At 37.5% G+C, this 17,294-nt stretch overlaps 1 protein-coding gene across 1 annotated transcript; it reads left to right on the top strand.

Annotated features, from left to right (window-relative positions):
• The first annotated feature begins 13,998 nt into the window (after positions 1-13,998).
• Positions 13,999-16,842, top strand: FUS6 (COP9 signalosome complex subunit 1). Its single transcript, XM_079042379.1, has 6 exons — positions 13,999-14,491; positions 15,369-15,689; positions 15,802-15,918; positions 16,008-16,093; positions 16,174-16,408; positions 16,484-16,842. The coding sequence occupies exons 1-6, from the start codon at positions 14,087-14,089 to the stop codon at positions 16,658-16,660; spliced, it is 1,341 nt and encodes a 446-aa protein (XP_078898505.1). The 5' UTR covers positions 13,999-14,086; the 3' UTR covers positions 16,661-16,842.
• Positions 16,843-17,294: the final 452 nt, after the last annotated feature.

The raw sequence follows: 17,294 nt of genomic DNA, 5'->3' as shown, positions 1-17,294 counted from the left end.
TAACTTTTAGGGTGAGCCACTATATAAAGAACATAATGGATCAAACCCTAGCCTCCTTATCAGCCTCCCAACCCAATAGAAACCCTAGAACGTCTCATATCTTCATCCTTGGGTGATTTTGACTTCAAGAAGCTCATTTTGGTGGTGTAAGCTTAGAAGAAGAAAAGAGGAAGTTGGCAAGGAAGAACTTGGGAAGTTGGAGCTCATAGATCTGGAATCATATCATCATTTGGAACTCATTTGAGGTATAAAGTTCATAACTTTACTTAAGGGTGCTTAGATCTAGTGAGGTTTAGTGTTGAGGTAATTTTGGTCCAAAAGGTGGAAGCTTTATAGCCTAAATCTGATTTCCAGGCCAAGGGTTGCCACCCTTGGTGCTAAATGATTCTCTACGTCAGAAAGTTGACATCTTGATGGTCTTAATGGATTCATGCAAGAGATAAGACCATCTTCATGGAAGTAATACATCATTTTTGGAGTTTGAGCTTGTTTGGGCCAAGTAGAGTCACCAAGTCAGTGACTTTATGGATTATGACGTGGAAAAGGACTTGGATCTGTGTTTGTAGCTTCTGGAGTAGCATATTAAGCACTTACTGGGAAAGTGACTTAACAGGGGGAGTACGCTAAGCGTACATGCAGGTACGCCCAGTGTACACACCATTTGGCTAGTACGCTTAGCGTACATAGGAGTACGCCCGAGTACTCTGTCAGTTTGGAATTTGTGTTATTGGCCCTCAGTTTGGGCCATGCTTTGGGTTTTTGGGCCTTAGTGGGCCATCAGAAGTCAGACAATATGGGTCAAGGAAATGTTTGGGCTTAGGGTAAGGCCCATTAGAGGGATTGGGCCCAATTTAGCAAATTGGGCCATTAGTGGGCCGCTAGTGGGATTGGGAAGCTCACCTAGTGTTGGGCCTTTTTCATTATGGTTTAGGCCTTAGTTATGGACCAAGTTGGTCTAGGGGTAGAATGGTAATTCTAACCTATGATGAGTTAATGAATTGGACTAAGTGATACTTTGGTATTTGTAGTTCGGGAAGCCGAATAGTCAGCAGTTCGGGTATTGCCAGTCAGCAGCCAGAGGAGTATCAACAGGGTTCAGCAGTGCGAGGTGAGTCTCCTCACTGTGTGTATGGGTCTACGGCCACAATGCTGGCCCATTTAGTTTATGTATGGTAGGAAGACTCGGGGGTTAGCCCTAGGCACTATGCATGAAAGACCATGAGGTAGCTCCTGGCACCCAATATGTTATTATGAATGACAGGAAGACCCGGGGGTTAGCCCTAGGCAATATGTATGAAAGACCAGGAGGTGGCTCCTAGCACACTGTATGCTCATTAGCTAAGTATAGTAGTATGTATGCTAGTTGTCTTTGTGATACTTGCATGGAAGACCAGGAGGCGACTCTTGGCTCTTGTCTCTAAGACCCAAGGGGTGGCCCCCGACTTGGCAAGAAGACCACGTGGCGTCCCGTGGCATAACAGTAAGACTATGTGCGACACATAGCACCTTATTTGATATATGATTGATATGTATGGCTCACAGTATGTATGGCATGCATGGCCCAGTTGATATGTATGGTATGTGGTATTTGGGGAACTTACTAAGCTTCGTGCTTACGACTTTCAACTTTTGTTTCAAGTACTCATGTTTTCAAAGGAAGGAGCTCAGGACGATCGCAGCGCATCACACTATGATTTCCGCATTATATGATCTTTGGGATTAGAACTCTGATATTTGTTTAAATGGGATGTTGTCAATGTCTGGAACAAAGTTATTAAATGCTTTTCTTATATTAAAAATGAAATTTTTGGTCTCGAAATTTTGGGATGTTACAAGTTGGTATCAGAGCCTTGGTTTGAGGGATCCGGGCACACTCTCGGGTATGTCTGGACTCAAACTGAGGACTTGGTATGAAAATTTTTAAAAGAAAATCATTTTTTATATATATAAAAAGAATTTTGAAAGGAGTTTGAAAAGAGAAAAGAACTTTGAAAAGAAAGGGGTGTGATGCGTGCAATCGACCGAGCTCAAGTAAGTGGTTCCCAAAATACCAATTCATGTTTATTATGTGATATGATATGATTATGTGATTCGCATGCTAGATTAGAGATAAGGATCTAGGAAAGATGCCTTTGTATGTTTATATGAGCTTGTAGAATTGCATGCTATAATTCAAGGCTCATATAATCAGGGTTATGCCTGATTATATGAGCCTTGAATTATATGTTAGTATATATTCCTGATAAGAGGATGGAATTGCTTGTTTGGTTAGATTTTCCATTTGTCTGAATGCTGCTTGCTTTGTGCTTTGTGGGACTTCGAGTAATGGGAGTTAACTATTAGATGAATACGTTAAGTCACATGTGAACAGGGTTGAATAATCTCAAAGTGTTGGATTTGACCCTATTGCGCAGCTCTCGTTTGAGTCTAACCGTTGTAGGGACGAGTCCTTTACTCGAAGGATTATCCGAGCCTCTTTACATGTGATGGTATTCATGTAATGGTTAATTGGCATTATGAAAAGTCTTTCAGCAGCTGAGGGCTGGGTGGGTTTGGGAACCTAGGAAAGCCTGAGATATGTTTCAATGAGCCTAGCAGTGCAGTATAGTGAGTTTTGGGGTTTGTGTTGAGAATGTGACTTAGAGGATTCGAGATGATTACTGAGGAAAGTATGGATAGGTGTGGAAGGTAGTATTGGGCCCGTACTACTGAAAGCACAGGATCCATACTCGAATCGGTGAAAGTCTTGGAGAATCTAAGAAGCTTATGGGAAAGGACCCTTGGTTATGTTTTGACTTTTGGAATGTTGTATTTCAGTCGGAGATGAGCTCTCAGGGAGATGGTTCAGGATCGGGTCCTGGTTCAGGTGCAGACACCGAGCCGACTAGCGAGCAGTTGCGAGAGTTCATTTCATCAGAGATTTCTCGCTGTGTTTCAGAGATAGTGAATGAGCGCTTGAGTGCATTCCGTACGGAGGTTATGGCTATAATTGGAGCTCGCACACTGACTTTTCGAGAGTTCCATGCTTGTGGAGCTCCTGCGTTTCATGGGGAGAGGGGTCCCATTATCAGTAGGAGGTGGTTAGCAGATATGGCTAACGCATTCAGGACGAGTTTTGGCCCCGAAGAGGCAAAGGTCAGATTTGCTTCCTGCCTGTTGAAGGATCGGGCACGTGATTGGTGGGAAGAGGTCGGTAGTGGGTTGGGGGATGATGTGGTCGACGCTATGTCGTGGGATGACTTCTCGACCAGATTCCGAGCTGAGTTTGCACCAACGATCGAGGTGCAGCAGTTGGTGCGAGAGTTTCTGGATCTTCCCCAAACGACGGAGTCGGTGGCGGAGATTACCGCCAAGTTCCAGGAGAGGGCCTTATTGGTGCCTCAGTATGCAGGGGATGAGGAGATGCGGAGGACCCACTATCATGACATGTTGAGAGCTGATATTCGGGAACATGTCAGCTTCTCAGCATGCCCGACCCTGGACTCTATGATTGCCAGGGCGCGGGAGAGGGAAATTGATTTGGAGCACATTACGAAGAGGAGGTCAGATCGGATGTATACTTTGGAGGGTCCCGGGAAGAGACCCAAGACTTCAGATCAACGATTGGTAGGTCGGCAGGGCCAAATTCAGTGCAGCACGTGCGGGAAACTGCACGAGGGAGTTTGTCGTTCCAGGGGTTCAGGCTGCTACAAGTGTGGCAGTGATGGTCACGTCAGCAGGGACTGCCCACAGGGGGCAAGCCCATTATGTTTTCACTGCAATCAGGTGGGCCACAAGAAGGCCGACTGCCCGACGATGAGGAGAGGAGCAGGGAGTGTGTCTGCCCCGACTACTTTGAGGATTACAGATGAGCGAGAGGGTAGGGCCTTGCAGTGACAGACAAGGGAGATCCGGATTACAACATGGAATGTTTCAGGTATGTATCAATTTCTTCTTTTCGATTCTATCTATATTATGGTTGTTCTTGCCTCAGTCCGGGTAAGAGTATGTACGAGTTATCTCCCTGCTTGTATTCGGATTATATTGTGAAAAATGTCATATGCCAATTGCATACCGGGAATTATTAGCAGCTAGCGTAGGATCAATTCCCTTTCTGGTTTGGAAGCATTCAGTATTATTTTGAGTATGGTCGAGATCGGTTCAGGGGCATTACGTGACGGTCCGAGGTCAGGATTCAGCAGGGTAGTTATCCGCCATTGTCAGGATTCGGTGAAGTACAGTCTTTATGCCAGGAGTAGTTCGTGGGAGCATCAAGAGAAGCAGTCTATCGCTAAAGAAGTTGTTCCGAGCATCTGCTAATTGGACTTTAAGGTTGAGAGGGACATCAGGTTAAGCTTATGGGGTCATTAGTATTGGGATTTCAGAAGACGTTCATCTAGTCTTCAGTAATTGTGCGATCTTTAGAGTGGACTAATAATGGATCACTAGCAAGACTGAGCTTTGGTAGTCAGTGTATCTATCGGATGAAGAAGGAAGGAATGAGAATCCTCCAACTTGCGTGACGTGAAGACTTAGTCAAATCTAAGTGGGGGAGAAACAATCATATTGCGGGAGCAGGAGTGGTTTTGGAACTGGGATAAGTTTCGTTTTCAGGTTAGGAAGAAAGGTGGCACAAGCGGCGGTGTGGCGTGAGAGTAGTGTAAGTTGGGAGTTCGGAAAACTCGCCAACATGGAGGTCATGTTCCTGTGATGATTGATAGCAGGTTTTAAGAAATCAGGATGAGGATTTCAGTCAGGACATAAGTTCCGCTCGGCATATTAAATTGTGCATGTATGCTCGGTTATGGGAAGGTTTGGATTAGTAGACAGTCAGTGTGGAAAGTGTTGTAAGACTGCGGGTTAGCCATAGCATTCACTAGCAGCCAGCTGGTGTGAATGGAGTTGTCAGACTACGGGATAGCCATAGCATTCACCAGTGGCCAGATAGCATGAAAAGTGTGACAAGACTGTGGGGTGGCCCGTAGCATTAGTTAGCAGATAGTATAGAGGTGTTGTAAGACTATGGAGTGGCCTGTAGCGTTCACTAGTTGGCAAATAGAGTAGGAACGTTGTAAGACTGCGGGGTGGCCTGTAGCATTCATATATTGGAATAGTAAGATTGTGGGGTGCCCCGTAGCACTCGTCAGTTAGTCGTTAGTATATTGGCATAGTAAGATTACGAGGTGGCCCGTAGCATGCATTAGTGGTCAGATGGTATGGGAACGTCAAACTGCGGGGTGGCCCGTAGCATTCGACGGCCTTTAGTCAGCAGTGAGAAGGTATCAGTTGCGTGACTCGCTTGTGGGTTTCTTCAGGTAGCGTAGACCAGGGCAGGACAACTCGCACAGTATGATTGGATTCGGGAAGCGGCAAGTCGTTGGAGACCAAGAGTGATGTAAGGCTACATCAGTTCGGGTAGCATTCACCCTTGTAGTAGATTATGCTGGCAAGGAATGGTCAGACAGTGCGATCGGGAGGATCGGCCGAAATAATGGAGCCATGAGTGGCTTGGTGGAAAGATCAGATTTAGATAGCCGAAGTTTCTTCGGAAGTCGTTGGGAGCGACTGAGTGATTGAGCTTGGGTTCAGTAACCGGTGGGAGTCCAGTAACCCAGATGATGGCAGACCAGTTGGGACCAGGGTGGTCCCAATTCATCCGGAAAAGCGGATAAGAGACAGCACGATCTTCGGACAAGTAGTGATAAGAAAATTCTGGAGTGGAATGGCTAGTTGACCGAGAGGTTCTAAGTCACTCACAGCTGGATTAAATAATCTCAGAGTAAAGGATTTGACACTGTTGTGCAGCTCTCGTATGAGTCTAACCGTTGCAGGGATGAACCTTCTACTTAAAGGATTATCTGATTTTCACGCTGAGTTGAGTGTTCAACATCTGGACATAGAACGAGAAAGCACTCAGTGGGTATCAGTGAAGTGACCAGCACTGGGAGTGGCTGGAGAAGTAGATACAACAAAGGGTATGTCCTTCACAAAGAAAGGAAAAGTTGTTGTTTTTGGGAAGCTGCCTCGGGAAGGCCAGTGAACGCGCAGGAGGAAAGGGTGAACCCCTAGGATGTCCAGCTTAAGTACTCGGGGAGTACCAAAAGGATTGTCAGTTGGGTGAGAGTCATTTTTCCAGGATCGTTGGTGATTAGAGTGCTATCGAGATTATTTTCTTCGGGGACTGGTTGAGTTGAGTGATCGGCCGGAAGGTCGACAGAAGTGGTCCTTCGAGAACCGGATCCAGCAGGTGATGTATGCATCGTGCAGGAATGTTGTGAGCAAATTGCAGGATAGTTGGGTGGCCTGGACTTCGAGGACGAAGTCTAGTTTAAGTGGGGGAGAGTTGTAACACCCTGTTCTGGAAGTATCCGTTTATGGATTTTAGAGGCCAAGGCTAGAGGCGTTTTGGTACTTTATGGGTCTTGAGTTTTTATTTGGGAGGTTTTGGGCCGAGGTGTGTAGTTAGAAGCGTAGGGATTCTCGCCACCTTTTCGTGGATATAAAGTTCGTCGGAAACGGACTTGGAATGAAGGAGTTTTGACACTTTGAAGTTATTGGCAGAAATGGACCCTAATAGAAATAAATGGAAAGGAGGGACCATGCATGCAAGGTGTTAAGCACTCGAGTACGCCCAGCGTAGGCTGGGGTATGCCCATCATATAAAGGAAAATGATTGCGGGTGTGGAGGGGCGTACGCCCAGCGTACGAGAAGTACGCCTAAACCCTAACTTTTAGGGTGAGCCACTATATAAAGAACATAATGGATCAAACCCTAGCCTCCTTATCATCCTCCCAACCCCAGAGAAACCCTAGAATGTCTCATCTCTTCATCCTTGGGTGATTTTGACTTCAAGAAGCTCATTTTGGTGGTGTAAGCTTGGAAGAAGAAAAGAGGAAGTTGGCAAGGAAGAACTTGGGAAGTTGGAGCTCATAGATCTGGAATCACATCATCATTTGGAACTCATTTGAGGTATAAAGTTCAAAACTTTACTTAAGGGTGCTTAGATCTAGTGATGTTTAGTTTTGAAGTAATTTTGGTCCAAAAGGTGGAAGCCATATAGCCTAAATCCGATTTCCAGGCCAAGGGTTGCCACCCTTGGTGCTAAATGATTCTCTACATCCGAAAGTTGACATCTTGATGGTCTTAAAGGATTCATGCAAGAGATAAGACCATCTTCATCGAAGTAATACATCATTTTTGGAGTTTGAGTTTGTTTGGGCCAAGTAGAGTCACCAAGTCAGTGACTTTATGGATTATGACGTGGAAAAGGACTTGGATCTGTGTTTGTAGCTTCTGGAGTAGCATATTAAGCACTTACTGGGAAAGTGACTTAATAGGGGGAGTACGATGAGCGTACATGCATGTACGTCCAGCGTACACATCATTTGGCTAGTACGCTTAGCGTACATAGGAGTACGCCCCACGTACTCTGTTAGTTTGGACTTTGTATTATTGGGCCTCAGTTTCGGCCATGCTTTGGGTTTTTGGGCCTTAGTGGGCCATCAGAAGTCAGATAATATGGGTCAAGGAAATGTTTGGGCTTAGGATAAGGCCCATTAGAGGGATTGGGCCCATTTAGAAATTTGGGCCATTAGTGGGCTTGGGAAGCTCACCTAGTGTTGGGCCTTTTCATTATGGTTTGGGACTTAGTTATGGACCAAGTTGTCCTAGGGGTAGAATGGTCATTCTACCCTATGAAGAGTTAATGAATTAGACTAAGTGATACTTTGGTATTGGTAGTTCGGGAAGCCGAAGGGTCAGCAGTTCGGGCATTGCCAGTCAGCAGCCAGAGGAGTATCAGCAGGGTTCAGCAGTGCGAGGTGAGTCTCCTCACTGTGTGTATGGGTCTAAGGCCAGAATGCCGACCCATTTAGTTTATGTATAGTAGGAAGACCCGGGGGTTAGCCCTAGGCACTATGTATGAAAGACCAGGAGGTAGCTCCTGGCACCCAGTATGTTATTATGAATGACAGGAAGACCCGGGGGTTAGCCCTAGGCAATATGTATGAAATACCAGGAGGTAGCTCCTGGCACCCAGTATGTTATTATGAATGACAGGAAGACTCGGGGGTTAGCCCTAGGCAATATGTATGAAAGACCAGGAGGTGGTTCCTGGCACACTGTATGCTCATTAGCTAAGTATAGTGGTATGTATGCTAGTTGCCTTTGTGATACTTGCATGGAAGACCAGGAGGTGGCTCTTAGCACTTGTCTCTAAGACCCAGGGGGTGGCCCCCGGCCTGGCAAGAAGACCATGTGGCGGCCCGTGGCATAACAGTAAGACTTTGTGCGACACATAGCACCTTATTTGATATATGATTGATATGTATGGCTCATAGTATGTATGACATGTATGGCCCAGTTGATATGCATGGTATGTGGTATTTGGGGAACTCACTAAGCTTCGTGCTTACGACTTTCAGCTTTTGTTTCAGGTACTCATGTTTTCAAAGGAAGGAGCTCGGGACGATCGCAGCGCATCACACTATGATTTCCGCATTATATGATATTTGGGATTAGAACTCTGATATTTGTTTAAATGGGATGTTTTCAATGTCTGGAACAAAGTTATTAAATGCTTTTCTTATATTAAAAATGAAATTTTTGGTCTCGAAATTTTGGGATGTTACAGAAATAATAATGGTGATGTTCAGGATCCTGATGTTTGTTCGGGATCCTGAGACTCCTTTAGGGATACTAAGACTCCTTTAAGATCCATGATCCTGGATAGGTTTAAGGATCCTTAGATATCTTTGAGATCCGGGATCCTAGATAGGATTGAGGATCTTGGCCCTAACATATATAGAGGTAGGTTTATATGTAGATAATCAACTATTGTGTGGATGTAAGCACCAATCAGATTTTAGATAAATTAAATCATTTAATAAATAATATAAGGGTATTATTGTAATCTTACTAATTAATTATGGTATAATAGAGATATAATAGGATATTAGTTGTATTCCTGATAAGTCACAATAAGCACAGATAAAATCTGAACAATCAACGTCATAATGAAAACTAGCCTTTAGCCCTAAATCGAAGTCACCATCATTTCTGATCCACCTCTTCTTCTTCTACAATTGATCATCAAGATTCCAAACCCATGAGCAGATGGTTATCCTTCTCCAGTCAATCTGTAAATTTTTCTTTCTTTTATCAAACTCATTTTTTTTAATCGATCAATCAAAGTTCTGACCGCCTTCCTCCTCGTGTCTGCCGCCACTTCTTCCTCGTCCCCGTCACTTTTACCTCCTATTTTTCTTTAAAATCATTGGAAAAATGAACATCCGTCTCCACACATTCAGCCTCCTCTTTTTTTTTCTAAAATCGAGGTTTCTAATTTCAATCATTAACAAGTAACAAATATCCCTTTTTACGAATCCATCATTGATTTTCGTTTATGTTTTTATGCTTTTTTCATCGATGCATACACAAATTTAAATTGCTTGCAAGAACTCATATATTTTAGTGTTACAAATTTCATTCGTTTTATAATCAACCAAGTATTATTGGTATGTAGTTATTTTATTATTATATGGAATGTATCTCAGTATTTTTCACATGTGAAATTTCTGGAAAGTGAAAGCCAAATTAATTTTCATATCACTTGCAGAAAACAATTGCTCACCGTAAACTATATTAATTGAAAGCTTCTACAAAGTGTAACCTAACTTATTAATTTGGATATCACATGGAACTTTATATTTGTTTAATAATTCATAGCCCATTTATTTGTCTTTATTCTTTATATTGATCGACTTGCTTACTAGAAAGTGTAACCTAGCCATCACACGTAAGGAGGCCTAGTTTCCGATCAAATCCTCTCATACAAATGAATCCTGAAACCATTGCTAAGTTAAATCATCAAACCACATTTTATAGAAAAGGGCACGCGCGAGACTGTTGTTTATGAGGTATTCATATACAAGTAATGATTCTTTTCATTCGATACAATAGTCAAAAATTATAATTGTTTGATTACAATAGTAATACATTATGTATTCTTGGTTAATTCGTTCCAGTTTGAATATCTAGTTGTCTCAAATGGTGAATCGTTGATGTGTTTGAAAGGTTTTTTTTTGTTTGTTTTTCTAATGTTATCTTTATTTGTGTACTTATTTTGATGCATTCTATATGTTCACACAGAGCTTTATTTTCATGAGTTTTTTGCTTCGATGCTGCCTTTTTTTTAGATTGCTAAAGTGTTGTGTGGCTCACTATTTCACTTTATATCTGTTCTGACTAGGGTTGTTTTTTTCTTATTCAGATTGCTAAAGTGTTGTGTGGCTCACTATTTCATTCTAGAAGAGTGAAGTAATTTTAGGGTTTAGACTTATGTGAAAAACAAATACATTCTTTTAGAATCTCAGGGTTCACCTTACAACAACAACACCATTCTTTCAATAATTTCAAGGTCCATCAACATTCTTTCAGAATTTTTGGGTCCAACTTACAAAAATAACAACATTCTTTCAGAATTTTGTGGTTCATCGTACAAAACATCATTCGTTTAGAATTGTACGAGAGAATCTACATAATATATTATCAACTTTGATATTAAATTTATACATTATTCTCATAAAATGTTCTTTGTCATTTTTATTTGTTTTAATATAAAAACACATATGTTCTTAAAGGAATTACATTCTACATGATTCTTAAGAGGATATGTCATTTGAATAACAATATGTACTTGATTCTCAAGAGGATATGTCATTTCAATAAAAAATTGTACTTCCTTGATAAAAACTTGTTATTCCGTATAATATATACAAATATTATTCTTTAAGAATGTCAATTCTTAAAATTCTGTTTGAATAACGTCATATCCTTTAAAAATGAAATGTTTAAACTAAAATTTTACTAGAATATTTGAATTTTTGTTAATTTACACCGATTCTAAATGATTAAAAATTAAGTTATAATTGAAATTCAATTAAATTAAAAAATTCATATTTTTAAAATTAAGATAATTAATTATCCCTTAAGATACTAATATTTCATTTTTAAATATAGTTTAATTGACTAAAATACCCTATGCTGAAATTTATGTGATTATACGATAGTTATCTCACTGTAATATCATATAGACCCTCACATCCATTGGTCCAGAATTGTTCCTACGACCACACAATAGATAACATCCACATTATAACCTAACATATATATATATATATATATATATATATATATATATATATATATTAGCCTTTGAACTTTGAACTTATGTATTTTTAGTTTATTTCTCATACAATTATAATTTATATTAAATATTATCATCTATGTTATTATATTTAATAATCTAAAATGCAATACAGAATTTACATAAAACACGTAATTGATATACATTGCAATCCTATTAGTGCAAACACACACACGTGTGTGTATATATATATATATATATATATATATATATATATATATATATATATATATATATATATATTTAGGTTAATGTGTTTCTTACATTTATTGTGTGCTGGAATGCACCAATAGAAATTTAGTAAAATTAAATAATTATTTAATTAAATAAAGATATATTGTAAATGATTTCCATAATTGTATGTATATTAAATAATATCCATAATTATAATTCTCTTTTTATGAAAACTAATTAAATTCATTATTAATGTCAGTAATAACATTCTTTTAGAATGAATTCGTATTTAGATTTTTATGTATGGATTCGTGTTTTGTTTCAGGACACACTCACTTAAAATATAAGAAAGTTGCATGGAATATGAAGAACGATAGTGTATTCTACTAGAATACACTTTCATTCTGCTAGAATACAATCTTATTCTTATTGATACAAATTCATTCTACAAAGAATATTATTGCTGACATTAATAACGAATTTAATTAGTTTGTATAAAAAGAGAATTATAATTATAGATATCATTTAATATACATTATGGAAATCATTTAATATCTATATTTATTTGATTAAATAATAATTTAATTTTTACTAAATTCTTATTAGTGCAATCTATCACATAATAGATGTGAGAAACATTTGAATATATATATATATATATATATATATATATATATATATATATATATATATATATATATATATATATATATATATATATATAATCATAGGAGCGTTAAAAAAAAATTACAGTTTTAGAAAATTAAAAAACCACACAATTGACATACGTCATATTTATTACAGTGCTAGTAATATAATAAAGTAATAGACCAAATATGAAACCTACAAAATCATTAAAATATGGTCCAAATGATAAAGATGTATCCGGAGTTTGTTGATCTTAGTTGTAGATTTTTAAAAATATAATTTATATAGCTATATTAATTAGATATGGATTAAATTTGTAAAAGCTTAATAAATAGAAGACTTGTTTTTGTAAAATAAAAAAAGAAAAACTAGATAAATAGAAATATACATAATATATTATTTTTAGTATTAATTATAGTGTAATGAGTTGGAGATATTTAATATTAACATTATCTATTATATTATAATTATAGATTTTAGTGTAAAAGATATTGTTATGGATTGAAGATGACTTTGTTAACCCATGTTTTTTATAACAAACGTTGAAGGAGACCACAATGGTTGATGAGATGACATATTATATTGAACTTACAAGGGAAGAAGTGAACATAGTCGATAAAAACATGGGAATACTTTTATCCATTAAATTACATATGTTTAAACTATATTGTATTTATCCTTTTTTAAACCATAGTAACTCTTTAATTCGTGCATAAAAGGCAAACTATCTAAGGTGCTGTTTGTTTTTTTATAAAAACCTCTTCAAACCACTTATTGCTGCGCGGCGCAGCACACGCGCAACACTTTCCCTCTCGCAGCAGTTTGTTTTTTGGAAGACTTCAGACTACAAAACCTCTGCGCGTGTGCTGCGTGACGCAACACTTGACTTGCCTCTTCTAACCTCTTCAACTTTCATTTTTCCAAGTGTTTTTTTAAGAATTTTTGTATAACTTTTCTTTTTAACTTTTTTTTTAAACTTTGATTTTCTTAAATTTTTATTTACGGATGTGATAGAATTTATTTTTATAGTTTCCATGATTTTTTTTTAACTTGATTTTTTTAATTTTTTTTACCGTTTTATTAATAATATTTTCAATTTCAGTTGCATCTTTTTTAACGTGTGTAATTTTTTACGAACTTTGTAGATATCGTTTGCAATACTTTCTTAGTTTTTTTATTATTTTCTTTTTTAATGTTTTTTAAAATTAGTTTTTTTTTTAGAATAAAACTATTAGCTTCTTTTACATTTTTTTAAGTTTTTTTTTAAAAAAAAAAAAGTTTTATATTTTTGCTTTTTTACATGTTCTTTTTATTATTATTTCAATGTTTTAAGACTAGAATTATTAAATTTCGGTGTTGAGAACTATTTTCAGTTTATAAAATTAGTTTATTTAAATTTCAGTTTACTACAGCAGTCTGCAGATGTTAAAAAACAAACATGCTTCTTATTATAGGCTGCAGTCGTTTGTTCCACCTCTTCTGCTACAGAGGATTGCAGAGGTGGTCCGCAGACTTCATGAATTTTCGCTTCGAAAAAACAAACAGCACCTAAATTGCTGAAGACTCCTTTTCGTTTTGGTATATAAGTTCATTATTTAATTTCAGATTTTTTACGATAGACTCAAAGAAATCATATATATATGAAGACATGAATGATGGAACCTTCTATTTCTGCCTTGTTTGATTTATATATCATTAACTTTTTATTAGACAAACATCTAAGAGACTAAGAGTAAGGTTTAACATGTTAAATATAAAGGAAAATGATTTAAAAAGATAATGAAGTTTTAAAAATATAAAAAAAAGACCATTGTTTTTTTTAATACAGTATTTAACAAGGGGCTTTTTGAGCATAAAATCAAAAATCCAAAAAGTTGGAGAAGTTATGGGTCTTATAAAGCCCAATACTGTTTTGGGCCTTCAGTCCATCTAACTTTAAGAGTTAAGCCCAACAGCAAAAGTGGTGCCGTATTTATTGCCTGTAGAAATCAGTCTACTCGCAGAGTTCTCAAGAGGGCGACTGAAAGCTTCGACTCGAAATCCCTTCGTGGAACGAAACCCTACGAAACGCTGTGATTATGGAGACAGAGGAGGAAGCATCTGGACAGATGACGGACGAGATCTACACGAACGGCGTTGACGATGAGTCGTTGTCGCAGCAGCAGCAACGTAGACCGATTATCAGTGGCGAGCAACTCGACATCGAGGCGTACGCCGCCTTATACACAGGTCGTACTAAAATTTCGCGCTTGATATTCATCGCCGACAAATGTGGCAATGTTTCGATGCAGTTAGAGGCGCTTCGAATGGCGTATGACGAGATTAAGAAGGGAGAGAACACACAGTTGTTTAGGGAAGTTGTTCAGAAAATCGATGGACGATTGGGTCCGAATTACAGTTCGGATTCTGGTTGGATGGACGCGGTGGACCGTAGGGCTGACCAGAGGAAGGAGAAACTTGAGAATGAGCTTAATGCTTACAGGGTAATATATTATTATCTGTTTTAGTATCGAATTTTATGATCCATTATCTATAAGCGTGTCTGTTTAGGTTATCAACAATTCAGTATCGTTGAAGTTTTTCTGTTTATTTTTTTTTGCCAATCGTAGGGTTTTGCTATCGTTCAGGTAGCATATCTAGGTGTTTTGTTGCTATCTTAATCCTCTTTAAGGGAAAAAAAAGGTAATGGACCTTGGGTTTTTGGTACATTCACAAGACTGAATTGGTCTAGCAACCTAGTGCATTACCTTACAGGGTAATATATTATTATCCGTTTTAGTATCGAATTTTATGATCCATTATCTATAAGCGTGTCTGTTTAGGTTATCAACAATTCAGTATCGTTGAAGTTTTTCTGTTTATTTATTTTTGCCAATCGTAGGGTTTTGCTATCGTTCAGGTAGCATATCTAGGTGTTTTGTTGCTATCTTAATCCTCTTTAAGGGAAAAAAAAGGTAATGGACCTTGGGTTTTTGGTACATTCACAAGACTGAATTGGTCTAGCAACCTAGTGCATTAGGAAGTTCTAAATTTAAAAGGTTGAGTTTAGGATCATAGGGTTTTAGTAATTAGTACATGGTATGATAAAACTAGAAACTGTTGTCTGTTAAAGGCTGTTAGTGATTGTGATTTGTAATCGAAATGGAGCCTGAATATGAGTAAGCTTACAAATAGCTACAAGTTCTAAAGGAAAATATAATCATTGAACAACATCCAAATGATAGTACTTACAAGATTCTTTCTTGGTACAAATGGCTCTCTGAATCGAAGATTAGGTAGATATATATACAAACACACAAACAGTGATCATTTTCTTTTAGAAGATAGTAGATAACACCTAACTTGTCTCTATTTCTCCAGACAAACTTAATTAAAGAGAGCATAAGAATGGGATACAACGACTTTGGAGACTTCTACTATGCTCATGGTGCACTTGGAGATGCATTCAAGAACTATGTACGCACCCGTGATTATTGCACAACTGCAAAACACATCATACACATGTGTTTAAATGCAATTTTAGTCAGCATTGAAATGGGTCAATTTGCACATGTTACAAGCTATGTCAGCAAAGCAGAACAAAACAAAAATGACCTTGATCCCATCACAATTGCAAAACTACAATGTGCTGCTGGACTCGCCCATCTTGAGGCTAAAAAGTACAAGCATGCTGCTCGCAAGGTTCTTTTTTTTTTTTTATCATTTTTTCATATAATAATGCTACTTTCCCATTTTACCCTTTTCTAAGTCGATTGATCATATTTTGTATATATTATTATGTGTTCATTCACAGTTCTTGGAAACAGCTCCAGAATTGGGAAACAACTACTCTGAAGTTATTGCAGCTCAAGATGTTGCTACATATGGTGGACTTTGTGCCCTTGCAAGTTTTGATCGAGCAGAACTCAAGGCAAAAAAAAAAATATTATCTTTATATAATAATGTTCTGTACTTTATATATAATATATATAATTCTAATTTAATACTATGAATTGGCAGGCAAAAGTAATAGACAATATTAACTTTCGTAACTTTCTAGAGTTAGTGCCTGAAGTGAGGGAGCTTATTCATAATTTCTATTCAAGGTAACTTCTTTTTAATGTTTTTTTTTTTATAAAAAGTAATTAAAGAAATGGTTTTATTTGTGTTGTATTTATTGTTGCAGCCATTATGCTTCTTGTTTGGAGTACCTTGGGAACCTTAAAGCAAACCTTTTGCTGGATATTCATTTGCATGATCATGTGGAGATGCTGTATACTCAAATTCGTAATAAAGCTCTGATTCAGTATACTCATCCATTTGTATCTGTTGATCTGAATATGATGGCAAATGCTTTCAAAACAACTGTAGCTGGACTACAGAAAGAACTCGAGGCTTTAATCACAGATAACCAAATACAGGTAATAAAATATATCATCTTTTTTTTTTTTTGTTTAAAAGCGTTCATTTGTGTAAGGGTTTTATAATTTTTACAGGCGAGAATTGATTCACACAACAAAATTCTTTATGCTCGGCATGCGGATCAAAGGAAAGCAACATTCCAGCGAGTTTTGCAGACTGGAATTGAGTTTGATCGAGATGTTAGGGGGATGCTGTTGAGGGCGAATCTTCTCAAGCATGATTTTAATCTCAAGGCTTCAAGGAAAATCTAAATCATCACGTTTTTTTTTTTTTGAGAATTATTATATGAAAAAAAAAGAGAAATGGAAATTCATGGTGCTTGGTGGTTTAAGGTGGTTGTTTTTTATGATGTTAATGTTGTAAAAAGATTGGATAAGACTGATGTGATGCATGATCATGATCTTGAGGGTAAAGAGTGCTGTTTATATATTCAGATTGAGAATTTGCAACCCTTATAATATTATTGATGGTGAATCATAACACATTAATACCTGGATAAATTTCATTCATTCATGAAAAAACATTTTGTGAATGTTGAAGCATGATTTTGTAATTGTGATGGTATCTTTCATCTTATTTAAAATGTTTGTTTACTCATAAAACTCAAAATTGTCCAATTAAAAGAAGTTATTCAACTTTCAAAAAAATGTGAATTTAATAATATTATGAAAACCTTATAATATGGTGCATTCATCGCTTGTATAACGAATCAAACTTTAGTCTCACTAATGCATGAGTCAGATGCCAGAGCAGAGCAACACACTTACAACAACTATTGGCCCATTTATGTAGTTTGTATGTGTCGGCCCATGTCATTCCCAGGTCATACATATAATATTAATATACATTTACCTTTAATGAGTAAGGAATTAAGGATCATTTACG

Source organism: Lactuca virosa, chromosome 4, assembly GCF_052849685.1.
Source record: "Lactuca virosa cultivar CGN04683 chromosome 4, Lactuca_virosa_CGN04683_v6, whole genome shotgun sequence".
NCBI lineage: Eukaryota > Viridiplantae > Streptophyta > Magnoliopsida > Asterales > Asteraceae > Lactuca > Lactuca virosa.
Note: the sequence above shows the minus strand (reverse complement) of the source record. Positions and strands in the feature narration are given on the sequence as shown.

Coding starts and splice junctions, on each gene's coding strand:
- FUS6 (XM_079042379.1), top strand. CDS start 14,087: ATGGAGACAGAGGAGGAAGCATCTGGACAGATGACGGACGAGATCTAC. Junction 15,919..16,007: donor TTGATCGAGCAGAACTCAAG/GCAAAAAAAAAA, acceptor ATGAATTGGCAG/GCAAAAGTAATAGACAATAT. Junction 16,094..16,173: donor ATTCATAATTTCTATTCAAG/GTAACTTCTTTT, acceptor TTATTGTTGCAG/CCATTATGCTTCTTGTTTGG.